The sequence below is a fragment of the Ailuropoda melanoleuca genome, chromosome 2 (genome assembly GCF_002007445.2).
Source record: "Ailuropoda melanoleuca isolate Jingjing chromosome 2, ASM200744v2, whole genome shotgun sequence".
Lineage (NCBI taxonomy): Eukaryota > Metazoa > Chordata > Mammalia > Carnivora > Ursidae > Ailuropoda > Ailuropoda melanoleuca.
In genome coordinates, this window is record NC_048219.1 from 13,303,388 (window position 1) to 13,331,358 (window position 27,971).

General features: G+C 35.1%; 1 protein-coding gene across 6 annotated transcripts in view; it reads left to right on the forward strand.

The window, feature by feature from the left end:
* The window catches only part of ZMYM4 (zinc finger MYM-type containing 4), a 135,308-nt gene that overhangs the window by 99,075 nt on the left and 8,262 nt on the right, over positions 1-27,971 (forward strand). For all 6 annotated transcript variants that reach the window (XM_034649021.1, XM_034649012.1, XM_034649016.1 and 3 more), the window contains 16 exons: positions 473-588; positions 1,153-1,428; positions 1,602-1,752; positions 2,736-2,908; positions 3,478-3,628; positions 4,194-4,334; positions 4,664-4,701; positions 5,823-5,967; positions 8,414-8,532; positions 9,207-9,375; positions 11,524-11,577; positions 12,195-12,374; positions 12,739-12,833; positions 18,296-18,467; positions 18,645-18,740; positions 20,789-20,940. In XM_034649021.1, coding sequence (XP_034504912.1) covers positions 473-588; positions 1,153-1,428; positions 1,602-1,752; positions 2,736-2,908; positions 3,478-3,628; positions 4,194-4,334; positions 4,664-4,701; positions 5,823-5,967; positions 8,414-8,532; positions 9,207-9,375; positions 11,524-11,577; positions 12,195-12,374; positions 12,739-12,833; positions 18,296-18,467; positions 18,645-18,740; positions 20,789-20,940 — 2,228 coding nt within the window. The remainder of the gene's footprint in view (positions 1-472; positions 589-1,152; positions 1,429-1,601; positions 1,753-2,735; positions 2,909-3,477; positions 3,629-4,193; positions 4,335-4,663; positions 4,702-5,822; positions 5,968-8,413; positions 8,533-9,206; positions 9,376-11,523; positions 11,578-12,194; positions 12,375-12,738; positions 12,834-18,295; positions 18,468-18,644; positions 18,741-20,788; positions 20,941-27,971) is intronic.

A 27,971-nucleotide genomic window follows, 5' to 3' on the forward strand; every position in this document is an offset into this window, starting at 1 on the left:
TATATAATAGTTGACAAAAGTTATGGTTATTGCTTTTTTGTATAGTACAAATTTTTGTTCAAATTTAATTGATTTTTAAGGCAAATTTAAAATATTTCAGATCTGTGTTGTAAAATATCAGCTCTTCCCTTGATTGCTTAAGTAATGTTTATTTATTTGCTTGCCTATTATATATTCCCCTTTTCCAAAAGAATTTCATATGGCTTCTTTCATGTATCTTTTTATCCACACCTGATTTATTTTAATATTCATTCACTTTGTAGTTTCAGGGTAGACTGTGCCAACTTTAAATTAAAAGAAATATAATTAATGTTAAGTTAGTTTTTGTCTGTATGTGACATGATTTAGTTTCAGTTCCTGCAACTTGACCTGGCCCTTGAATTTTCATATATTGGATAATACTTATTTATTTTCTGAAACATTGTGTACATTTGCATATATTACTCATTAGTTTTTATTCTGATTCGCTAAGGTGTACAAGTGCAGTGTAACAGTTGTAAAACCTCAGCAATCCCTCAGTATCACCTCGCCATGTCAGATGGAAGTATCCGCAACTTCTGCAGCTACAGCTGTGTTGTCGCGTTCCAGGTATGGCTTCAGAAATCTTCCTCTTCTGCAGTCAGTGAGGCGCCTACTAAGTAGTATATAAACTTGGTAGGTGTTTGCTCCTGCCCTGATTGCCTACACTTCTATCTCAGTCCTGTTAAACGTGGATTCTTTGACTTTGGCCACATTTGGAGGATTGTCATTTAAGTGCCTCCTGTAACTTTCAAGTGGAATTGTTATTACCCAGATTGTCTATTGGGAGGAAATTATTTTTAAAGGAGATTATTAGTTTGGGGCCCTGCTGGCTCAGTCAATAGGGCAAACCACTCTTGATCTTGCGATCATGAGTTCGAGCCCCACGTTGCAGATTACTTTTTTAAAAAAAGTTTAAAAAATTAAAAAGATATTATTAGTTAAATTATTTTAGTTTTTGGATATAAGTGACAGTCTGCCTATTCAGTTATAAGCTGCTCAAAGGTAGGGAGTTTTGCTTGTTCACAGGTGTATCTTATGTACCTCGAACTGTGCTTGTCAAACTTAGTCACTCGGTGCTTATTTGTTTGAACAAATGATTACATTGATCATCTTGTTTGTGTCATTTTTCAGAATTTGTTCAACAAACCAACAGGAATGAATTCTTCAGTAGTGCCCTTGTCTCAGGGCCAAGTAATTGTAAGCATCCCCACAGGTTCAACGGTGTCATCAGGAGGGGGGAGCACCTCGGCCGTTTCTCCCACCTCCATCAGTAGCTCTGCTGCAGCTGGTCTCCAGCGACTCGCTGCCCAATCCCAGCATGTTGGGTTCACACGAAGTGTTGTGAAACTCAAGTGTCAGCACTGTAACCGCCTTTTTGCCACAAAACCAGAACTTCTTGACTATAAGGTAAAGTATAGGATCCTGATAAAGGGTTTGAGTATAAAATGGTCTATTTATAAAATCATTTCTGGTTTTTCATCTCTCAAAATTACATACTTGTTTTGAAAGTAAGAGGGAATAAGGATTTCCAAAAGATAAACCAAATGTTTAATTAGTACTTGATGATTATTTCTTTGCAGGGTAAAATGTTTCAGTTCTGTGGCAAGAATTGTTCTGATGAATATAAGAAAATAAATAATGTAATGGCAATGTGTGAATATTGTAAAATTGAGAAAATTGTAAAGGAGACTGTGCGATTCTCAGGTGCTGACAAGTCATTCTGTAGTGAAGGTAAAGGCAAGATCATCTTACCTACTGAGCATGTTGGTCCTTTTAAAAGTAACTGATGATTTAAGCTGTTACTATATAAAGTTATCTATTTTATCCTTTGTGTATAACAACAAAATCTTTTGCTTACACTTGGTTCACTTTTTTTTTCTGAGCTAGTCCTTCATATCATATAGATGTCAAAATAAAGGAAAAGATCGTTGAGCTGTATTACAGAAGATGGTGGTGATACGAAAAACATTTCATGTTCTTAGGTTGATAGGGATCTTACAGTTATTGCACTTTTTTTAAAAAATTTATTTATTAGGTGGGGGAGGGGCAGAGGAAGAGAGAGAGAGAAAATCTTAAGCAGACTCCCTGCTGAGCGTGTAGCCTGACGAGGGGCTCCATCCCAGCACCCTGAGATCATGACCAGAGCTGAAACCAGGAGTCGGACACTGAACCGACTGAGCCACCCAGGCACCCCTCTTGCACCTTACTTCTAAAGAGAACTTCTTAAATTTCGGTAGCATCCTAAGATTATACTTTTGTTGTTTTATTAAACAGACACATTTCTGAATAGGCAAATCAATGTGAGGTAGATTGCATTCTTTATTTAGATGACTATTTTGTATGTTGAAAATGTTTTGTTTTATTCTAAAACTGTACACAATTGGCCTCCTAGACTAGTGGTTTTCAAACCCTTTGACCACAGCACACAAGAGGAAATACATTTTACATTGTGACCCAGTATGTTATCACCTGCCCAAGTAAAATAAAAGTTTTATGAAACAAAACTGGCTTTTATTATATGATGCACTGTAATATTTTCTGTCCTTATTTTGTTTAAAAAAAGAAAGTCATAGAATAGATCCTTTAAATTGATCCCTTGATGTACTAGTTAGTAAGGATCCAAGTGTGAAAACATTGTCAAAGGGCATTTAAGTTTAAAGATGTAGATACTTAATATTTTTTTCTCGTGTTAATTTTATCTTTCCTGTTTTTAGGTTGCAAATTGCTTTATAAACACGACTTGGCAAAACGCTGGGGAAATCACTGTAAAATGTGCAGTTATTGTTTACAGACATCTCCTAAATTGGTACAGAATAATTTGGGGGGGAAAGTAGAAGAGTTCTGTTGTGAAGAATGCATGTCCAAATATACAGTTCTGTTCTATCAGGTGAATACAATCCACATCCCTGGTGTTTTTCAAGTTAGGGCCTACATTACTCCCTTTTATTCTTTAATGTAGTATGAAGGGCAATTTAATGATTTAAAACTTATAAGTATTAAATGTATTACATTAAAAAAATAAATGTATTATGTCTTCTTGCAGTATTAATATAAGATTTAAGATGACTTTAATGTCACTGAAGTTACATTGTTTTTGTTTTTAATTTCCTTATAGAAGATCTATCAATCTTAAGATACTAAAGTATTTAAAATTAGCATTTTATCAATTTATTATTTAACTAAAATGAATTTGTCTTTTAAAGTTTTTGAAGAATATAGGTCTTATTTTCATTTCACTATGTTTTTAAATTACTCTTTATTGGCATCTTTATAATATGACTTTTAATGTTTAATATAAATATAAAATGATAAATATTTACCATTTTAGGGTAGTTAACCTTCTTTTTTGTGTTCTAGATTCTAAGTTAGTTTCCTCACTTGTCATTTGTGTACCACTTTCATTCTGTCAGGCCACAGATAATTTTTTACTCTTTTACCGTCTTATTTCATTTTTAGATGGCCAAATGTGATGGCTGTAAGCGACAGGGTAAACTCAGCGAGTCCTTGAAATGGCGAGGAGAGATGAAACATTTCTGTAACCTGCTTTGTATCTTAATGTTCTGTAATCAGCAGAGTATGTGTGACCCACCTTCACAAAACAATGCAGGTAAAATTAAACTTTATAGTCTTTGATCATTGTCAGGGACCAACTACTGTTCTAGAGATTGGGAACTTCGAACAGTTGTTAATAATTTCATGAAATGCAAATTCGCAAATTTCATTCTGTTCAAGTGACATTAACATTTAAATCCCTTTTTTGTTTAATATCTTGGCTTAAAGCTTTGCAAAAATGGCATTCATTGTGTTTTCTCTGAGCATACTTAATTAAATAAACTCTATAAGAACTATGGGAAAGAATGTCAGTTAATGTTTGTAATGGGTATATACACCTTGACTTCCTTAAAAAAGGATTTGAGATTAAAGCGGAAGACATAGAATCTAAATTACATGGCCTTTTAAATATACCACAAGCATAGTTATGCAAGAGAAAGTACATGGAATACTTTTAAGTTTCACTAATTAAAAAAACAGAAAAAAGCCCAGTTATAATCCTAAAGTGATTCTTCGCTCTAAGAGAATTTAACCTTACTAAAAGCATTGTTTAACCTCCTTGAGATGTTGGTTTCTTTGTGCATATAAATTACAAGGTTTTTTAAATTTTTGTTTATTAGCAAGTATTTCCCTGGTGCCAGCTGCTTCATCAGGGCCCCCATCTCTAAGAAAGGATTCAACTCCAGTTATAGCTAATGTAGTCTCATTAGCCAGTGCTCCTGCTGCTCAGCCCACAGTGAATTCTAACAGTGTCTTACCAGGTATGTCTGATTTGAAAGCATTCATCCAGCCTTTTGAAGTTGAATACAGTTGGTCTGTATCGTTTTCTCCATCAGTGATCATTTTTGTATGTTTGACACACTTACATTATGAGTGGTGGCTCCCTGTGAGCTGCTGGACATTAAACAATATTTATATCATTTCCAGATCTCTTTTTTTCATGTCACACTTGACATGCTAGTCTTCCTGTGAATTAAGATAATACATGTTTTTATTTGAGATTTTGTGTCTATCATTCCACCATCAGGTTTAAATGCTACTGTTTAAATAATTGTGTAAGATCCTAAATATTTATTTTTATTTATATCAGGTGCAGTTCCAACAGTAACAGCAAAAATCATTGGTGATGTAAGTTTGATTCTGCTAACTGGTATTGCCACTGTATTTATTTTCCAATTTTATCCATATCAATATGTCTGTGCTAATTTTTCCTGCTTTATTCTTTATTATATAAAATAAATTTTATAAGCTCATTGAATCTTTGAGAACAAAGATATTCTGGTTATTTAATTAGGCCTTTTATGTACTTGGATATCTTTGAATGCTTGTTATCTGTGTAGTTACTGAAGGCTGTTTTTGTTTGGTTTAGTTTTTTTTACTTTAGTTTTAGAGAATTAAATTTTATAGAATTTAGGCATAGAAGGTATTTGGGGTGTTTCTAATGTACTCAGATTGTAAATGAAATATTTATAAAATGGAGTTGTTTTCCACCCAGTGCAAATTATCCTTAAATAAGCATTTTTTTTTTTTAAAGATTTTATTTATTTATTTGACAGAGATAGAGACAGCCAGAGAGAGAGGGAACACAAGCAGAGGGAGTGGGAGAGGAAGAAGCAGGCTCATAGTGGAGGAGCCCGATGTGGGGCTAGAACCCACAACGCTAGGATCACGCCCTGAGCCTAAGGCAGACGCTTAACCGCTGTGCCACCCAGGCGCCCCTTTAAATAAGCATTCTTGTTTTTTCACTCAATATTTTTTTCTCTCTTAAAAGAAGAAAATAAATATGAGAAAAACTTATGATTAGAACAGTGGCATTTCTAAAGTATTTTCTGGTCTCTGAGATAACTTTCATAACTTTTTTTTTTTTTTCAATTTACTTAAGTGAGCATAAGTGATTCTGTTATTTCTGGTTATCTGGAAATAAAGTCTTCTAAGACTCAACTCAGGAAGTAACAGTTCTCATTTTAAACATAGCCAACACTGTTATTGGCCAACAGTTTCTTACAATAGAAATAGCATTTTTCTTGGTAAATAGAACTGTTAATTAGATACATTCAGAGTCAATATATAGTTATCAGACTATTTTATCACTATTGCTATTTCAGGAATATTGTATTTCTTGCATATTTAGTAAGTTCTCTGTCTTCCATGTAATTCCAATATAGTATTTCTTTTGAAATTATAATATTTCTTGTAATTAATAATAAGCTTTTGAAAACCTCATTGGTTTTTTATTTTTGTTTTACTAGGCAAGTACACAAACAGATGCCCTGAAACTGCCACCTTCCCAGCCCCCAAGACTTTTGAAGAACAAAGCTTTATTGTGCAAACCCATCACACAGACTAAAGCCACCTCTTGCAAACCACATACCCAAAACAAAGAATGCCAGACAGGTATGTTCCTCCTGCTTTCTTCCTTTAAATTTTTTTTTTTTTTTTTTTTTTTTAAGGGAGAAAGGAATGTGGGAGCTGCTTACATTAATTGAGTGCCTGCTATTTCCTGGGTTATGTGTTTGGTTGCTTATATACATTGCCCAGTTTTGTTCTCACAACTTCCTGTGAGTTAGTTATTTTCACCCTCTGAGAATTAAGAAATTATGGCAAAGAGAAGGTTTTAATTTATAATACCATACTGTGAATACTTCATTTTCTTTTGTTATTAATGACAGTGTAATCTTATGGAATAAGCCTAGATTTAAACCAGAAAGTAATCCTAGGCTCCTAGATCTGGAAGGTTATCCTATAGGTCAGTGCTTTCAAACATTAATATGCATATGAATTACTTGGGAATTTTATTAAGCACATTGTAATTTAGTGGGGTCTGAGGATTTGCATTTCTTAAGGCTCCCGTGGTCCACATTGATTAATAATGCTATAGATGACTTTGGCCTATATCTGTATTGTATTAATAATGACCTACTTAGTATTTTGTAGCTTGGTTATCAGATATCTCTGATCAGGTGATTTGGTTGGGGTTTTTTTTGAGGGGGTTTTTTGGGGTTTTTTGAGTAGAGTTGACACACAGTGTTACGTTAGTTTCAGGTGTACCACTTAGTGATTGGGCGGGTTGGTATATTATGCTAAGTTCACCACAAGTAAAGGTACCATCTGTCCCATCACATTGCTATTACAGTATCATTGACTGTATTATTTATGCTCTGCTCATTGTTCCTGTGACTTACTCATTCCATAACTGGAGGCCTGTATCTTCTCCTTCCCTTCATCCACTTTGCCCAACCCCCTATCTGTAGGTAATTTTTTTTTTAAATGTCCACTGGACCATGGTAAAATTGATCCCAGCTTATTTCCCACCCTACTCAGCTTGTCAGCTTTTCACTTCTTGTCACTAGATCACCTTTCTCTTATGTTAATGGTTTTATAATCTTCTAGGGTATTTTACTGGCACATAGAAAAGACTCTGTAGGATACCTGTTAAATAATCAAATGACTTCTCCATCCTTCTCACTTTTTCCCTACTCATATTTAGGTTTCTAAGTTCCATTTCATCTTTCAGGACCTTAGAATATCTGCTTGTATATACGCATTCTTTTTTGTAGGTATCATAACCACCCTAGTCCAGGTCCTCATCAGCTTAGCTGTACACATTGCAATTGCTGCCTATTTTTACACTTGATATACTTTTTATTCCACGCTAAGAAGGCCTCCAGATTAAACTTTTTTTAAAAAAGATTTTATTTATTTTTTGAGAGAGAGAGTGTGTGCTTGCATGTGTGCACAAGTGAGGAGAGGGAGAGGGAGAGAGAGAATACTCAAGCAGATTCCATGATACCACGGAGCCCAACGTGGGGCTCCATCTCATGACCCTGAGATCATGACCTGAGCTGAAACCAAGAGTTGGATTGGATGCTCAACTGACTTGAGCTACCCAGGCACCCGAAAGTAAACTTTCTAAATGACATTTTCATCATATTACTCTGTGCTAACTGATCTGTAGTAGCTCCATGCTATCTACTAGAAATGGTTTTTAGAAGTTCATTATAGCCTCACAAAAGTGGCCCTTCTTCCTGTTTAATCTCCTTCTTAACATTCTGTTCTTATTCATGTTATCAGTTTTCTATAGCCCCCTTCTTTTTAAAGATTTTATGTATTTATTTGACAGAGAGACAGCCAGCGAGAGAGGGAACACAGCAGGGGGAGTGGGAGAGGAAGAAGCAGGCTCCCAGCGGAGGAGCCTGATGTGGGGCTCGATCCCAGAACTCTGGGATCACGCCCTGAGCCAAAGGCAGATGCTTAACGACTGAGCCACCCAGGCGCCCCTTCTGTAGCCCTCTTCTAAGATTACTGTTACAGTTCTTTCTATTCATTAATCCAGATTATATCCTTCATTCACTGTATCCTCATATCCTTTCATTGTTGTGTTGCCCACTTTTAATCACTACTGTCTTCAAACCTTTCTTTACTACTTCAGTTATTTCTCCTGTGGACTCAGAGTGTCAAAGATTATACTTCTTTTGAACTATAAGTCTGTGTACTTTATTTTTTTATTTTTTATTTTATTTTTTAAAGATTATATTTGTTCATTTGAGAGAGAGAGAGCACAAGCTGGGGGGAGAGGCAGAGGGAGAGGGAAAAGCAGACTCCTCACTGAACAGGGAGCCTGATATGGGATTTGATCCCAGTACCCTGGGATTGTGACCTGAGCTGAAGACAGATGCTTAACCAACTGAGGCGCCCAGGCGCTCCAAGTCTGCGTGCTTTAAAAAAATTTTGTAAATTATAATTCTTTTGAACTATAAATCTTTGTTGCTTTAAAAGTTTTTTGGTATTAAAATGTTTCTAAGCCTCTTTGTTTTTTGTGATTTTTTTTTTTCCTCATTAGAAGACACTCCAAGTCAGCCCCAGATCATTGTGGTGCCAGTTCCCGTACCAGTGTTTGTGCCCATACCTCTTCATCTTTATACTCAGTATGCACCAGTCCCATTTGGAATTCCAGTTCCAGTGAGTAATCATTTAGAGATTAAGGCTGATGTAGTGCGCATTTTCCTCAACTAAAATGTTAGAGCCTCATAAAACAAACTCTTCACTTGTTGGTAAAATATTCCTGACTATGGTTGGTTATTATCATGTTACTATATTTTTTAATATGGAGCTTATAAAGAACTGCTTCTGTTTATACCTGCCTTCTCAGAGAATGCTGTGATGTAGCCTGTTTATAATGTTTCATACACAATAAGACCACTCAAGTAGAAGAAGATCAGAAACTGTGTGTATGTGTTAAAATTCTAGATTCTAGCAAAGGTGAGATTTAATTATTCTTTTTCTCAGAAATGTATTCATTTTTTTTATTGGAAATATATTTTTCCTGGGTGAATTCTTAAGGAAAATAGTTGGGTGAAACTGAAAATGTTAAGCAAGAATATAATCAGAAACAAAAATGTGTTAGATAATTATTCTTTTAGATGATTCAGAGACACATTTTGTTGACTATCCAGCAAAGCACTTAACTGAATTTTGATTCAGATGGCTGTAGTCAAAAAAAAACTAGTAAGACTGTTTTAATTGTTAGTAATAGAAATACCTGAATTTGTTCATTATTTTAGTACTTAAATCATCTCACAAATAATAGTTTTGATGACAGACATAGTCCCCACAGACTGTCCTTGGTCTTTCAGATGCCTGTCCCTATGCTTATTCCATCAATGGATAATGAAGATAAAGTCACCGAGAGTATTGAGGACATTAAGGAGAAGCTTCCTTCACATCCATTTGAAGCTGATCTTCTTGAGATGGCGGAAATGATTGCAGAAGATGAAGAGAAGGAGAAGACTCTATCCCAGGGAGGTTGGTATAATTTTAAAGAAAGAAAAAAACACACTTAGGGGCGCCTGGGTGGCTCAGTCGTTAAGCGTCTGCCTTCGGCTCAGGGCGTGATCCTGGCGTTCTGGGATCGAGCCCCACGTCAGGCTCCTCTGCTAGGAGCCTGCTTCTTCCTCTCGCACTCCTCCTGCTTGTGTTCCCTCTCTCGCTGGCTGTCTCTCTCTCTGTCAAATAAATAAATAAAATCTTTAAAAAGAAGAAAATACACTTAAAAATATTTGCATAACTCAAGTAATTTTAAGTATTGGATAGTCAAGGTGTTTCTAAAAGCTTGCTTTGTGTTTAAACATCAAGTGTATGGATGTTAAACTTGATACCTCTGAAAGTTCTATCCCTTTTATAAAACTATGTATATATTCTATTTTTAGTTCTTAATCATTCCAGAAAAATAATCTGTAAATCCATTTTCATGATTATATTCCAGCTTTATTCCTATATTCAAAGCATGATCCCTATTTAATAATTCCTGTTTTATATTAATCAGCATGTTGATAGAAGGTAAAGAGAGCCTTAGGTTGGAAAACTGTTTGGCTGAAAATAACCTATAGATAAATCCCATGCTATGAGGGTAGAATATTGACAAGAACAGTAGTTACGTGCTTACCATACACTGGACATGTCCTAAATGCACCATGTGCATCACCTCATTTAACCTTTACAACAACCGTGTGGGGTAGATACTGTTTACTTTAAACTCATCATGTGGAAAATAGAGTATCATACTTGCTCTGGTTAAGCAATCAGGAAGTGATGGAACCAGAGGTCATATTCAGTCTGTCTGACTCCAAAGCAAAGGGCATTGACCAGAAGTTGCAGTACCTATCCAGAAAGGTTTCTAGCCTTAATTGGTACCTCCTTGATTTGGAAGTAGAAGAAAAGATAGAGAAAATGGTGTTTGGATAGTTGAAATACACAAAGGCCTTTCCCTGTATCACTGAGGAGCCAGGAGATTATTTTTTCCTGACAAACGTTTCCTTTTTTTCAGTGATGGTTTTTACAAAGCTAGCCACCTCGTTTAGATTTTGCATAATAAATGCTAGATGATTTTCAGAACACTGTAGCATTTGAAAAAAGTGTCAGCTTTCTTCTTGTGTTGCCATTAAGTTTTAAAATCATATATCTTCTGAGAGATGCATAAAAAGCTTATTTGTTATTATCCCACTGTTTCTGGTCTCATTTTGCTCCCTAGTATATAATCTCATAATTCTCACCATTTGTATATGGAATTTAATGTCTTAGAATATTGCCCCCTGTGCTTGATCTTCTGATTTCTGATATTTAGAAGTTCAAGCAATTCCTAATAATAAACCTCATTTTAAGTTGGCATCTCCATTCATATTAATAGTTAATATTTTTCAGGTGCTTCCTCTGTACAAACATTGTAACTTTGCCTTAACTTAAAGATTGAGTCAGAATGAAAAAACTTTCAAAACTAACCTTCAAGACAGATAGTTGTAATCACCATAGTGTAAGTAAAATCAAGTGGTTTAGAAACATAAAGGAGAGAGAAATGAATGCCATCTAAAGGGAACTGGCTAATTTATGTTTGATTGCAGAGAAAAGAAGCAATTTTCCTGGGTTTTAAAAAGCATTTTTCTCTTTTACTTTGAGTCTTTAAGCTTTTTATTTTTTAAGTAGTTAATTGGTAGAACTGTGCTCTGTTGAGTTCCATGTGCTGACTGGATGTAATTTATATTCTAAGTTTATTGTCTTTTCAGTGCAGTGGTAAGGCATATTCTATTTTGGGAGGAAAAAGCAATTCAAGGCATATTTGTCAATTTGTAAATAAATTTGTGTGTGCCTGTGTTTCATGGTTAAAAAAATATTTCAGAAAGCGCAGGAGTGTAAAATCTAAAGTAAAGGTCTCTCTTGACCTGACTTCTCTCATACTGCTACCTGGAAGTGTAACTACTGTTATCAGTCATAATTTGTTTAACTTCATTTATCGTAATGCCTAGTTTTGTTAATGAATCATTCTTTCTGCATATGAAGACTATTTTCTTAACATTCCTTAGTGTGATTCATTTCTATGATGCAGTAATTTCATTTCAGATGCAATTTGCTTTGTGTATACATGTAAGTTGTTAAATATATACTTTTTTTTTCCCTTAGGATCCCAAACTTCTGAACAGGAACTCTTTCTAGACACCAAGATTTTTGAAAAAGGTTTGTAATTCTACATATATTTCAGATCTGAGAAATACTGTCCTCGGGTAGCCTGGGTGGCTCAGCTGGTTAAGCATCTGCCTTCAGCTCAGGTGATGATCCCAGGGTCCTGGGATGGAGCTGGTGTCAGGGTTCCTGCTCAGCAGGGAGTCTGCTTCTTCCTCTTCCCCTGTCCCTCCCTGCCTCCCCCACTCATGTTCTCTCTCTCTTTGTCTCTCTCATAAATATATAAAATCTTAAAAAAAAGAAAAAAAGAAAGAAAAATACTATCCTCAGGTAGTAATATAAACCCATAAAGTATTTGTATCCTTGGATTTAATATTTGCAACTTTAGCTATTTGTAGGGGCCATCAGGTGTTTATGTATGCTAATATGTAATGAGAATAATAAAAGGTACCTCAGATAGTGGTTTTAAGGATTAATTGAGATAATCCTTTAAAGTGTATACCAAGAGTATGAAGCCAGTTTTATGAGGCTGGTGAAGAAGTTTTCATTCTTTAGTGTACCTGGTTAAATCAGCAATCATATCTTGGTTTCGTTATTCCGGGGTTCAGGAAGGTTCCTCAGCACTTACAGACTCTGTCTTATTTTGAGTGTTTGTTTTCTGTATGTTTCAGACCAAGGAAGTACATACAGTGGTGACCTTGAATCAGAGGCAGTATCTACTCCGCATAGCTGGGAGGAAGAGTTGAATCATTATGCCTTAAAGTCAAATGCTGTGCAAGAGGCTGATTCAGACTTGAAGCAGCTCTCAAAAGGGGAAACTGAACAGGATCTAGAAGCAGATTTTCCATCCGGTTTGTGCAACATAAAATACTCTCGATTTTAGAAGATTGGTATAACTCTGAATTGACATTATGAAGCAGATATACTGGGTGATAATCTAGGGCACGAATGGTCCCTACCTTTGAAGGTTAAATAATAAGTGGTTAATTTTTTTTTAACCTTTCCCATAGTAACCATGTAGGAGGTTTCCTTGATTTTTAATGAAGTTTTTAAGTGCTATATCCTTTGTTTCTCTTAAGAATATAAGTAAGTTATTTTATCATGAACAAAATAATTAATATAGTGATGATTACCTGATGTTTCCTCCCCCAGTCTGTCTTTATATAAATCTGTGAGTTATTTACCTCAAATTATGCTTTCTGCTGATTGTTATAGAATCCTTTGACCCACTGAATAAAGGACAGGGAATCCAGGCACGTTCCCGAACAAGACGACGGCACAGAGATGGCTTCCCTCAGCCTAGACGAAGAGTAAGCAGTAGCTTAATTTTTCTAGCATTTTCTTTCCTTCGGTGTTTATTAGTTGATGTTTACGAAGCTCTTTAACAGGCAGGGTCACAGAATTCCATACAATGTTTTACGCAGACTTGTACTTTTGTGCCTTTATTTCTGTTTCTTACAATCAAGAAGAACCATATCTTTTGAATATTTTAAAGGGATGTGTAAACCTCGATGTTTTGGTAATAGAAGTACTGAGGTCAGTCTTCTAGGACAGCACGTGGCAAATGCTTAGTATGTGGTTATTATTATGTAGCTGCTCAGTGTTCATTGGGATTATCATCCTATGGATCATCATTATAAGCCTTTTCCAGCTGATAGAAGGGTAACCAGGAAAGTTTACAGTTTACTGGTGGATGGTTTGTTACTCTGTTTTGTTACTCACTTGTGTTGCAGTAAGTCATCCGGGACTTACTGGGGACCGATGAGCTAGGAGCATGTACTGACTCATGGCCCACACTTCAGCAATACAGACACAAGAAAGGGCAGCATTTCTGCCCCTCCAGAATAGCATATGACACACCACCTGTGTATGTGCCACATAATCACAACATTTTTATGAGTTTATGAAATTTTGTAAATGTATTTGTATTATACTTGATGAATTCAAAATAATAAACAATAAATGACAGACAGCTATTGTTAAAAAAAAAAGACTGTTACCTTTTACTTTATATTTCTTTTAGCATGGTCTTTTTCTTTTGTTTTTATAATCGAGCATATTTTGTTCTGTTTTACTTTTAAAAGCTTTTTATGATCCTCATTGTACACTTTTTTTTAAGTCTCTAAATTTAACTTCTTTTTTTTAACATAACAATGAGGTTTATTATTTTATTTAATGTAGTATAATAGTGAAATTCACATGGGCTGTTTCTCATATTGACAGGAATTTCCCATACTAAAACTAAAAGAATATAGCCTTATTTTTTTTTTAAGATTTTATTTATTTATTTGACAGAGAGACAGCCTGCAAAAGAGGGAACACAAGCAGGTGGAGTGGGAGAGGAAGAAGCAGGCTCATAGCGGAGGAGCCTGATGTGGCTCGATCCCATAATGCTGGGATCACGCCCTGAGCTGAAGGCAGACGCTTAACCGCTGTGCCACCCAGGCGCCCCAGAATATAGCCTTATTTTTAAAAAATTATCTCTGTTGAGTTATAATTGCACCCAAAAATTCATGAATTTTCAGTGTAAAATTTTATGAGCTTCAACAGATATATTCAGTATGTAATTACCTCCACAACCATAGCACTTCCACTGTCCCGAAAGCCTCCCTCATGACCTTTTGCAGTCAGTGTTATCTAGCTCCCGATAACCACCAATCAGCTTTGCAGATAGATGCAAATGATACTGCTTTGCCTTTTCTAAAACTTTGTAAAAGTGGAATTATGTAATTCGTAGTCTTCCCTGTTTGGCTTCTTTCACTTAGCATAATGTTTTGGAGATTCATCCATGTTGTTTCATGTATCAGTAGGCCAGTCATGCCTTTTCATTTCTGAGTAGCATTTCATTGTGTGGACAAACCAGAATTTAACAGTTGATGGAAATTTGGGTTATTTCCAGGTTTGGGCTATTTCAAATACAGCTGCTATCAACATTCTAGATATGAATCTCTGTGTGAACATATAGTTTCATTTGAGGAAAAATATGCAGAAGTGGGATTGTTAGGTCTTATGGTATATGTGTTTTTAACTTTGTAAGAAAGCTTATCAAACTGTTTTCCAAAATAGTAGATGTACCTTTTTGAATTCCCATCAAGAATATATGAGTTCCAATCTGCTCCACGACTTTGCTGATACTTGGTATTGTCAATTTTTATTTTTAACCATTCTAGCAAATGTGTAGGGGTATCTCATTGTGGCTTTGGTTTATATTTTCCTAATGACTGATGATGTTGGACATCTTTTCATGTGCATATTTGTCATTCTTGTATCTTCTTTTGTAAAGTATCTATTCAGAACTATTGCACATCTTTTTTATTGGGTTGTTTGTCATTTTACTGAGTTGTAAGTGTTCTTTATTATGGACATACTTCTTTTCTCAGACATGACTTTTGCTCCTATTCTGTGACTTTTTTATTTTCTTAATGGTGAAGAACAGAACTTGTGAGAAAGGCTACTTTTATCAATTATTTATTCTTTTATGATTCATGCTTTTTAGTATCCCATGTAAAAGTCTTTGCTTAACCTGTGGGAACTAAGATATTTATTCTCTTATGTTTTCTTCTAGTTTTATACTTTAGCTTTTATGTGTCATGTGATTCATTCCAAGATCATTTTTATATATGAGTTGAGGAAAGCGTCAGGGTTTCTTCTTTTTGTTCGTGATGTCCAGTTGTTTAGTACCATCTTGGAAAACACTGTCCTTTCCCCCATTGAATTACTTTGCACTTTAAAAAAAAAAAATTTATTTATTTGAGAGAGAGCACAGGGGGAGAGGCAGGGGGAGAGGGAAAGGGAAAGGGAGAGAATCCCAAGCAGACTCTGTGCTGAGTGTGGAGCCTGACGTGGGGCTTGATCCCAGGATCCTGAGACAATGATCTGAGCTGAAATCAAGAGTCAGATGCTTAACTGAGCCACCCAGGCGACCTTACGTTGCACTTTTGTTAAAATCTGCTGACTATATATGTGTCGGTCTATTTCTGAAATTCTGTTCTGTTCCCTTGAATAGAGAACTATGTCTATTTTAATGTATCTATTTTAATGTCTATTTTATGTCTATTTTAATACAGTACCAAATGTCTTGATTATTGTAGCTTTACAGTGAATCTTGAAATCAGGAGTAAGTCTTCCAACTTTGTTGTTCTTTTTCAAAAATTGTCATTTGCATATCCATATAAATTTTAGAATCAACTTGTCAGTTTTTACAAAAAGCCTGCTAGGACTTTGATTGAGGCTGTTCTGAATCCATAGATCAATTTGTAGAGAATTAATATCTCAGCAATTTTGAGCTGTCCAGTCTATGAAGATGACATTTTTCTCCTTTATGTAGGTCATCTTTAATTTCTCTCAGCAGTGTTTTATATTGTTCAAGTCTCATACTTTGTTAAATTTATCTAATAAGTATTTAAAATTTATTTTGATCCTGTTTTAAGTAGTAGTAGTTTTAATTTCGCTTTCTAGTGTTCCTCATTGTCATATAAAAGTAGAAATTTTTAAATTTTTTATCTTTTTTCTTTATATGTATATTTTTTGTTTCAAGTTTTAAATTCCAGTTAACATATTTCTTTTTCTTTTTTTTCTTTTTTTTAAAGATTTTATTTATTTTAGAGAGAAAGTTGAGAGAGCACAAGCCAGGGGAAGGGCAGAGGGAGAGGGAGAGAATCTCAAGCAGATAGCCTGCTGAGTGAGAGTGTTGCCTGGTGCGGGGCTTGATCTCATGACCCTGAGATCTTGACCTGAGCCAAAATAAAGAGTTGGATGCTTAACCAACTGAGCCACCCAGGTGCCGCGAGATTTTTTTTTTCCTATATTGATTTTATGTACTGTGATTTTGCTCAACTAAAGTCTAGGATTTTCTACCTAGACAATCCTGTTATTTATGAATAAAGATTATTTTACTTTTTCCTTTCCAATATTAATGCACTTTCTTTTTTCTATTCTTTTCTTTTTAACGTATTGCACTAGCTAGGATTTTTTTATGTATTGTACTAGCTTCGGTACAATGTCAAATGTTAGTGATGAGAGCAAATCTTCATGCCTATTCTCAGTCTTAGGGGAAGTGTTCAGTCTTGTAGTATTAACTATGATGTTACTTGTAGGTTTCTTGTGGATGGCCCCTATCAGGCAAGAAGTTCTCTTCTATTTTTAATTTGCTGAAATTTTTTATCATGATTTGTGTTGCATTTGTCATGTGGCTCTCTTCCATCTATAGAGATGCTCATCTGGTTTTTCCTTTCTGAGTCTGTTAAAATGATGACATACATGAATTCTTAAAATGCTAAACTGACTTTGCATTCATGGGATGAACCTTACTTTCTTCTGATGTATTTATTCTTTTATCTATTGCCGGATTCAGTTTGCTAATATGTTGTTAAGGTTTTATAAATGTCTCCATTGAAGAGAGCGATTATCTGTAGCCTTCTTGTAATGACTGCCTGGCCTTGTTCTCAGGATAATGGTAACATTGTACAGTGAATTAATATTTCCTCCTTTTCTCTTTTCTAAAATACAATATAATTTAACTGGTGGGTCTGCAGGGGTTTTGTAGGTAAGTTTTAAATTATGAATTAAATGTTTATGGCTATTTAGGTTATCTCTTCTAGAGCAAGCTTTGTTAGTTTATGTCTTTCAAGAAATTTGTTTATTTCATCTGCTTTGTGAAGTTTATTGGCATGACAGCATTCTCTTAACTCTCCTTTTAATGTCTGTAGGATCAGGTATTGTTATTTTATGTTTTTCCCGCTTTTTTCCCTGATCATTCTAGCTAAAACTGTATTGATTTTTTTATCTTTTAAAAGAACCAGCCTTTCATTAATTTTTCTCTATCCTTTTTTCATTGATTTTTATTCTTATTTTTATTATTTCTTTAATTTTTCCTACTTCGGGATTTATTTTATTTCATTTATTTTTTTTGGTAGGGGGGAGACAGGCGGGGGGACAGGCATAGGCATAGGGAGAGGGAGAGAGAGAATCCCAAGCAGGCAAGCAGGCTCCACACTGGGTATGGGGCTTGATCTTATGACCCTGAGATCATGACCTGAGCTGAAGTCAAGAGTCGGATAGTTAACTGACTGAGCCACCCAGGCACCCCTCTTACTTTGGGTTTTAATGTGTCTACTTTTTTCTAGTTTCTTAAGGTAAAGCTTTGATTCTTGATTTTAGACTTTTATTTTTCATAGAAGCATTTTAGTACTATAAATGTCATTGTAAGCTTCAGCACTGTGGGGAAAAAAAATTGATGTTTTCATTTTCACTGAAGTTCAAAATATTTTCTGATTAAATTTGTGATTTCTTCTTTGACCATGGGTATTTATAAATATGTTGTTTAATTTCCAATTTTTGAGGATTTTCTTAACATCCTTTCATTATTGGTTTCTAGTTTAATTTGATTGTAGTTAGAGAATTTATGGGGGCAAGAATTTATGGGGGCTTGTTTTGTATCCCAGAATGGATCTGCTCGTGTGTTCCATGAAGTAGGCCTGAGTGGTAATAACAGTTATTCTTACTTCATTGGGTGGGTTCAATATCTGGAACATAGTGAGTATTCAAATGTTAGTTATTAATAGAGGTCTGCATTTCAACTCTCTTTTTTTCTTTCCTCATGTGGATTGGATTAACCCCTAAAACTCTTTCTAGCTTTAAGAACTCTGAATCTTTAGGATCTAATAATAAATTGTGTATTCTGTAAATTTATTCCCTTCTTTCTTTGAGAACTATGTTTCTTAAAGATTCAGAACTAAACTTTATATTCTGTGAATTTTTGGAATTTTTACAGGGACGGAAGAAGTCTATAGTGGCTGTGGAGCCCAGAAGTCTTATTCAAGGAGCCTTTCAGGGGTGTTCAGTGTCTGGGATGACACTGAAATACATGTATGGGGTAAATGCCTGGAAGAACTGGGTTCAGTGGAAAAATGCCAAGGAAGAGCAGGGGGATCTGAAATGTGGCGGTAAATACACAGCATGAATTTGTGTCTTGATTGAGGGGGTTGGGAGTAATATAGTTCAAGTCATCAGTCTACACAAAAGGGATACATACTAGGTCAAAAATTGCATAAAACTTTGGTTTTGGTGTTAAATTTCCCCCCCATTTTTATTTAAACTTCTTCTTTTCCCTTCCTTATCAGGTATTGAACATACTGCATCTAGCCCATGTTCTGACCCTTTAGGAAGTGCTCAAGACCATGCAGTCTCTCAAGAATCCTCAGAGCCAGGTTGTAGAGGTAAAATCATTTCTCTCTTTGTAGTCTGAATTCTCCGAATCACTTTGAATATTATTGCCGATTTTAAATTTGTAAATGGGTATATTTAAGATTATTTAAAATTTGGAGTTTTATGGTAAAAGAAATTAATATCCTACTCTCAATTATAAAGAGCTTGTTATAAAGGTAAGGTTGAGTGGGCATGAATTTCTCATGCAAACATGAGGATTTGTGTTCTTTCTCTGACGTTATGCAAGTGACTCAAATCTGTATTCTTGAGCCCTGTATCTGTAAATTAACCCACATGGAACCCAGTGTGACACTTCTGCTGTTGGTGGTGGTGTTGAGAAAAATACCTGGAAAAGCGTTGCCTCTTCTGTAGGAATTTTTCCTAATAATAAGCTTTGTGAGACTGGGTACCAGGAAATTTGGGACCCAATAAACAATTCACATAGAGCAGCAGTGTTTAATTTTAGAGCCTACTTTAACTTTTTCTCCCCTGCTGGTTTTGAAGTTCCTATTCTAAACTTTTGTTTTCAATTTTTTATTCCTTTTTTATTATCTGTGTTTTATGTAAGATCCTTACTATAATCTTTGTGGAATGAGATAGGGCAAGAATGGATGAGTATGTCGTTGTCACTAGATATTTTGCCTCTTTGCAACTATACCTTCTTTCTAACAACCAGGTAATTGCATGCACTCTTGGCTTCACCTCAGTCTATCCTGATGGCTTATGGATACATGTCACTCTCCTTATTGGAGCGGTTAGTGGCTGCTGTGGTCTGTGACTGACTCATTGAGTTCCTGCATATCAAGTGTAATCTCTGCTGAGTGATAAAATATACTTCTCTTTGGAGGTTTATTAGGCCCTTTAACTCCCAGTTTGAGCCACAGCACTCTTTGTTTTAAAGAAGGAAGGGGGTGGGGAGAATGGAGAGGTAATATTATATTAGACTACCAGCCCTGAATGCAAAAGCCACAGGGGATGCCTACTCATTTCTGCTATTCATTCATTCAAAAAAGTACTGAATTTATGCACCAGGTATGTACCGTGCATGTTGGTTAGGTACTCCGGTAAACAGGTCCGACGTGGTCCTTGCCCTTCTGAACCACCATTTGCCTTTTGTAAAACCAAATTAGGGAAACTCGAGTGTATCTTTGAAAACATGCAACTTTGTCTAAATGCAGAGGAGCTTTGACTAGAAAGAGTGCTTCTAATCTGAATTGAAGTAGGATCTCTCCTGGAGTAGTTTCTCCACATATCAAATTGTAGGATCTCTACAAATCAAATTGGGTCACTCCCCTGGTAAAATTAATTCAGTTCTTAGTTGTCTTCAAAGCCTTAAGATGCTAAGTGAGTTTTACCACGATCGGCCCCCATCTACGCTTCTTGATTTTGTCCTGTACATCTAAGTCCCCTCAATCTTTTCATTTTTCTGTATTCCAGCATTTCTAAGGGCATGAAGATGTTATATGTTACTTGAAGTGTTCTTTATTCAAATAAATCTGAGTTAAAGAAAGTTAAACAGCATTTTTATTTAGATATTCTAGAACCTTTAATAAACCTTTTATATATCATTGTGAATTCTTTAGACACAAATACAGTATGCTGCTGTTTTCTAAATTTATCAGTTCTTAGAAACCCAGTTTTCTCCAGCTCTCATATTACTAGTATTTTGTGGAATGTGCTTTGGGAAATATTTTTATATCCTTAGATTGCAATTCTTTATTCATTTAATTCTTCTTCACCTCTCAAGGTCCGGCATTAGTGTCGCATCCTCCAGAATTTCCCCTGACCCTTCCCTGTCTGATAGATGTTCCTCATTTGCTTTCCTAGAATCCTTCTTAAATTAAACTCCTGTCATATCACCTGTTACACATGGTACACTTCATTGTTTTTATTTCTTGAACTGAAAAAGCCTTGAGATCGGGATTTATCTCTAATCCATGTATTCGCCAGTGTACACTGCAATGCCTGAACCCACAGCAGTGTTGTTTTTCAGTGAATAAAGTAATGTTACTGTGTTTCTTATAAGTCAATATTTCAGATGTTTTCTACCTTTCCACAGTCCGTTCTATCAAGCTGAAGGAAGATATTCTGTCCTGCACTTTTGCTGAGTTGAGTTTGGGTTTATGCCAGTTTATCCAAGAGGTGCGGAGACCAAATGGTGAAAAATATGATCCAGACAGTATCTTATACTTGTGCCTTGGAATTCAGCAGGTATCAAATTCAGTAATTGTTCTCAAATGTACTGCATTTTTAGTAATTCTGATAGATCTTGTAATTCAAGCTGAAAAATTATAGTGTGTATGGCTGTTTCGTATTGTTTTTATACTCTGTTCTTAATGAACCATTGCCCCTGATTTAAAAGTCTTGGTCAGGGGCGCCTGGGTGGCACAGCGGTTAAGCGTCTGCCTTCGGCTCGGGGCGTGATCCCGGCGTTGTGGGATCGAGCCCCACATCGGGCTCCTCTGCTGTGAGCCTGCTTCTTCCTCTCCCACTCCCCCTGCTGTGTTCCCTCTCTCACTGGCTGTCTCTGTCAAATAAATAAATAAATTCTTTAAAAAAAAAAAAAAGTCTTGGTCATATAGCCTTCTGTAAGCCAAATTGAGACTTTTAGTAGAATAACAGAAATTGAGGGTGGTGCATTTTTTGTTATATGGACAAAAGGGGCAAAAATAGCAAATTCACAAAAAGTGACATAGGTGACCTTGTATATATATGTATGTACTTATGTAAATTATGTAGTCTCATTTAAAATTTTTAAAATCCATATTAGTATAACAGACATGGGGCACCTGGGTGGCTCAGTCAGGTAAGCATCTGCCTTCAGTTTAGGTCATGATTCCAGGGTCCTGGGATTGAGCCCAGTGTTGGGTTCCCTGCTCAGCAGGGAGTCTCCTTCTCCCTCTCCCAGCTCGTGTGCTCTTTGTCAAATAAAGAAATAAAATCTTTAAAAAAAAATAAAATAAAATGGGGCGCCTGGGTGGCACAGCGGTTAGGCGTCTGCCTTCGGCTCAGGGCGTGATCCCAGCGTTACAGGATCGAGCCCCACATCACAGGCTCCTCTACTATGAGCCTGCTTGTGTTCCCTCTCTCACTGGCTGTCTCTATCTCTGTCGAATAAATAAATAAATTCTTAAAAAAAATAAAAATAAATAAAATAAAATGACATACCATTATATGTCTATCACATTAGCAAAAAGAATTATAACACTTGTTGTTGGTATGAATTCTGTGAAGGGGATTTGCCTTCATAGCTGGTGTTAATTAGTACACACTTTGTAGATAGCAGTTTTGAGCACATGTTTCAGGAATATTTTTTAATGTTCATACTCTTCTGCCAGTAATTCACTTTTTGGGAGTCTAATGCAACTAATACTCTGAAGTTCAGACATCGTTTGCACAAAATTGGAAATAACCTCAATGCCCACCAGAATGTATGTTTAAGTAAATTACAGTATATTTATAAAGTTGTATATTACGTAGCTAAAAAAAATTATTTACCAAGTAACTTCCAGGAACGTGTAAAAATACTAATACTAAAAAGCATTAAGTAAACAAAATGAGAGTATGAATTATATGTGCCTCCATGTATGTTAACATGTAGTGATTTAAAAACCAGTCCTATAAATATGTAGTAAAATGAAATGCACCCAAATATGTAGATAGCGGTTATCATCTCGGGTAGTAGTGCTCTGGATGTTGTTGATTTTTCTTTTCTGTATTTGCCAGATTTTCTTCCATTTGTATGGTTGGGAGGGTGTTCTTTTCTTTAGGCATTTATTCCTAAAGTTTTGTTTTTTAATTATAAAAGTAGTATGTGCTCAGTGTAACTGTTAAAACAGTAAGTTGAAGGCATATAAGGACCATTTTCTCTCCTTCATTCCCAGTCTCTGAGATAAACAGTGTTGCAGTGTCTGTCCTTCCGTGCCATGTGTATAGATGTTATGCATGCGTATAGATGTTTTAGATGTATATCGTTGTTTTGCTTAGTTTTTAGGAAAATGGGGCTGATACCATACACATTTTTCTGCAGCTTACTTTTCTCAATCTGTGTATCCCTTCAGGTGAATATAAATCAAATTCCATCCTTTATAAACGAAAGCTGTGTAATATTGCAGAGTATGACTATACCAATTATTTAGCCTTTCTTCTTTAAAGTTTTCAGGTTACTCCCGCCTTATTCTTAAAAACAGTGCTTTAGTAAAATTTTTATTTGAATGCCTGATGAACTGGTGCTTTTATTTTTAGGTTAAAGCATATATAGATATTTTTTTTTAAGATTTTATTTATGTATTTAAGAGAAAGACAGAGAGAACATGGGTGGGGGAGGGCAGAGGGAGAAGGAGAAGCAGACTCCCCGCTGAGCAGAGCAGGAAGCCAGAGGTGGTGGGGCTCTATCTAGACCAGGACCCTTGACTCCTGACCCGAGCCGAAGGCAGACGCTTAACCAACTGGTCCACCCAGGCACCCCCATATATAGATTTCTCTAATTTTAAGACATTTTCATTTTACTTTCCAGACTGGTTAACTTACAGCTTTACCAGCAGTGTTGTGAGTGCCCATTTATTGAATTCTCCTCTTTTTAATGTTTATTATTCTGATGGTCTGATGGCTTAAAAAAAAGGGCATCTGATGGCTCCAATTTGTATTTTCCAATTTTTATAAAGTAGAATGTCTTTTTATGCTGTTCGTCATTTGGATTTTTCCTTTCTATCTATAGGATCTCTTTTACATTGGGGATAGGAACTCTGATGTAAATGCTTGAAATAAACTTTTCCAGTATATTTTTGTCTTCCAGTCTTCGTTTATGTATTTGCCACTCAAAAATTTTTCCTTTTTATATAGTTTAATAATATGCATTTATTTCCCTTTAAAATTCCTGGTTTTTCTGTGTTGCTTAGGATGGTCTTCCTACTTAAGTTTAGATTCTCATAAATTTCTTTCTAAAATATTCGGTTTTTTTAAGATTATTTTTAATACATCTGAAATTCGTTTTTGTACATGATACAAGTATATTTCTGATGAGTAACATTTGCAATGGGTATCTACTTATGCAAGCAGCATTCATTTTCCCCAGTCAAAAGAGTACTTTAATTTTTTAATTATTGTTCCCATTATATTTTGATTCATTTTCTTGATTGTGGAAGATATTTTTAAAATCAACATATGAGAGGACTTTTATAGATTCTTTCAACCAAAATTTATTGCCACGCGTGCATTTTGGTTAGGTAAAAATTGTAAAGATTGTAAACACACTTCCTGTACTTTTAGAGTTTATGATATTATGGATCTAAAGAACATTTTCTAATTTTATCAGTGCAGATGTCAAGAATTGTGGTAGTGATTCCTATAATCAAAATGTCATTGCTGTGATTTCAGTCAAAAACATTTGACTGCTTTACATACCAAATACTCTGCTACCTATAAAATATACTCTAATTTGTGAGACGAATCATAAACTTATGAAAATTTTTTCTAGTATATTTTTCATGTTGTTTATACTAATAAATGAGTATGTAATAATACTATTAGAAAGAGGCTATAAGTTGTCAGCTGATTGTTTTAGGAAGTAAATTTTATGAGCCTTTTATCAATTTTGACAAAAAGTAACTTTTCCTTAACTGTAAAGAATTTTAAAAGGTTACTTATGTTGACATCTCAGATGTGCTTCCTCTTTTCTTTTTTTTCTGATTATAAAAATAATTATGCTTATTGTAAGGAATTTTGAAAATTCATAAAAATGTAAAGAAATAAACTAAACTGTAATATCAGTACCTGGACCACCACTGTTAACATTAGCCAAGAAGGGGATAATTGACAAAAGAAACAAATAGACAGGTAACAAAGAAAATCAACAGAAAGTTAACAGGCAAAATGTACCAGGAATGCCTAACAGTCATTTACTGTGTATGCTATGTATTAATATAAGCTTATTTCATATATTAACTCATTTATTTGTTAGTGTGCCCCTCTGATGTGTAAGGACTGTGATCATCACCATTTTTTGCTGAGGCACAGTGAGTTAAAATCTTGCCTGAAGTCCCCAAGGTCGTAATTGGCAGGGCCAGGATGTGAATCCAGTTGGTTTAAGAGTCTGTTCTTATGATCACTGTGGTGGACCGCCTCTTTAATGTGAAAGGTGCTCGACTATAACCAAGGAAAAATGTCAGCCATTAGGCTGATTGAAAGATTGAGAAGTTTGATAATACCAAGTATTAGTGAAGATATGTGTACATTTTTCTGTGTGGAGGTCTTTTCAGAGGGCAAGTTGATGTGACTGAAAACTTTAAATGCACATGGGGGTGCCTGGCTGGTTCAGTCAGTGGAGTGTGCAACTCTTGGGGTTGTGAGTTCAAGTGCTATGTTGAGGGCAGAGATTACTTAAAAATCTTAAAAAAAAAAAACAAAACTTCAAATGCATGTAGATTCTTCAGTCTAGTAAATCCATTGATTAGTATTTTTCCCCAAAGAAATGCACGCACATGTACATAGAAAGACATGTACTGGTATTTTCGTTGTAACGTTGGTTTTAACAGCAAAAATTGGAAACCGTCTATGTGTTCATCAAAATATAGTGGTTCAATCATCTATCATCTGTCTGTACTATTGAATACTATATATTAGTTAAAAAGTAATGAATTGCTCTTATAGATATTTACATGGAAAAGTCTTAGAGACATACATTTTTGAAGTAGCGTAGTGCAATATTTACATTGTGATAAGATACACATATCATAAAACTTAAAATTTTAAAGTGTACAATTCAGTGGCATTAAGTACATTCAGGATGTTGTACAATCATCATCGCTATGTTGCTTTAGAACTTTAATACCCTAAATGGAAATCTCATCCCCATTAAGTAGCCACTCCTTATTACCTCCTCCGTTTAGTTCCTGGCAACAGTAAATCTGCTTTCTATCTGTATGGATTTGCCTATTCTGGATATTTCATATAAGTGTAATTATGTAATTTTTATGTGGCTTTTTGTGTCTGGCCTCCTTCAACACAGGGTGGTTCACCTATTTTGTAGCATGAATCAGTACTTCATTCCTTTTAGGTCTGAATTATTTAATTCTTGGATATATCACATTTTGTCCACTCCTCTGTTCATGGACATTATACCTTTTGACTATCATGAAAAGTAAATGATACTGTGAACTGTGAGCATTCACGTACAGGATTTTGTTTGAGCGCCTGTTTTCAATTCTTTTGGGTCTTACGCCTACAAGTGGAATCACAGGGTCATATGGTAACTCTATGATTAGCTTGTTGAGAAACATCAAACCATTTTCCACAGTGGCTGCACCATTTTACGTTCCCAGCAACAGTGTATGAGGGTTCTGTTCATCTCTATAGCCTTGCCAACATTTGTTAATTTCCTTTTTTCTTAATAGTCGTCTAATGAATATGAGGTGATATCTCATTGGAGTTTTAATTTTCATTTCTCTAATGATTAAAGTCATTGAGCATTTTTTCATGTACTTGTTGGCCATTTGTTTATCCTCTTTGGATAAATATTTAAGTCCTTTTCTCCATTTCTAAATTGAGTCGTTTGTCTTTTTGTTGTTGAGTTGTAGGATTTCCTTATATATTCTGGATATTAAACTCTTTATCAGATACATGATTTGCAAATATTTTTTCTTAGTCTCTGGGTTTTCTTTTCACTCTCTTGTTATATACTTTGATGCACAAAAGTTCTGAATTTTGATGTATAGTTTATTTTTTCTGTTGCATGTGCTTTTGATGTTGTATCTGAGAATCCATTGTCAAATTCAGGTTCATGAAGATTCACTCCTATGTCTTAAGAGTTTTATGGTTTTAGTTCTTACGTTTAGGTCATTGATCCATTTTGAATTCATTTTTTTACCTCATGTAAGGTAGGGATACATGTGAGTTAGGTATAACTGGATATGTAGATATCCAGTTTTCCCACCTTTCCCACCAATTTGTTGAAGAGACTGTTTTTTCTCCATTGAATGGTCTTGACATCCTTGTTGAAAATCATTTGCCGTGTGTTTATTTGACGTGTGTTTATTTTGGACTCTCAGTTCTAATACATTTATCTATGTGGTTATTCATATGGCAGTACACACTATTTTGATTACAGTGTTGCTTTGTACTAAATTTTGAAATATGGAAGTGTGATTCTTCAAGATTCAGTTGGTGATTCAGGGTTCCTTGCAATTCCATATGAATTTGAGGATTGGCTTTTCCCTTTGCGGGGCGGGGGGGGGGGGGGGGGGGGGGGAGAAAGCCATTGAAATTTTGATAGGATTGCACTGAATCTCTAGATTCTTTTGGGCAGTATTGCTATTTTAACAGTATTCTCTTCAGATCCATTAATATGAGATGCTTTAGTATTCTTTAATTTCTTAGCATTTATTTATTTATTTATTTATTGTAGTTTTAACTGTGTAAGTCATGCATCTCCTTGGTTCAATTTATTCTTCAGTATTCTTTCTGATACAGTTATAAATTGAATTGTTTTCCTAATTTCCTTTTTGGATTGTTCTTTGCAAGTGATTTTTGTGTTGTTTGTATCCTGTAACTTTGCTGAATTCATTTATTAACTCTAATAACAATTTTGTTTGTGTGTGGATTCTTTAGAATTTTCTATATATAGGCTCATGTCATTTTTAAATAGAGGTAGTTTTACTCCTTAGGACCTTTCCTGTTTGAATGTCTTTTGTTTGTTTTTCCTGCCTGGTTACTCTGGCTAGGACTTCAAGTACAGTGTTAAATGGAAGTAGCAAGAACAGGCAGTTTTGTCTTGTTCCTGGTCTAAGGGGGAAAGTGATTTCTAAAACATGTATTTTATATGTACTTGAGTAAAGGTATAAAACTCAACTCTGTATTTCTAATGTGTAGTGAGTTAGAGTATGTCATTCTTCCACTTTTTTCCATAATGAGGATATAATATTTTTAGGTTGTGAAAATAATTTTATTAAAAGAAGGAAAAGGTGAATACTTTTCAACAGAAAAACTGTAATCTGGTAATGTCATGAATTGCCTTTGAAGAGGCCTATAAAAATGCATGTTGAAGTGGCATATAACTTTTATTAGCCAGAGCAAATGTAACTAGAAATAAAATTTTTCTCCAAGTCATACATTGGATAGAAAAGCAGAAAACCAGAATAGCCATAGATAAATAAATAAAAATACCAAATCTTAAAAATAGCAAAAGATTTTTGGCATGTAATTATACCTTGTGTTATTCTGTAAATGCTCATTTTATTTCCCTGAGT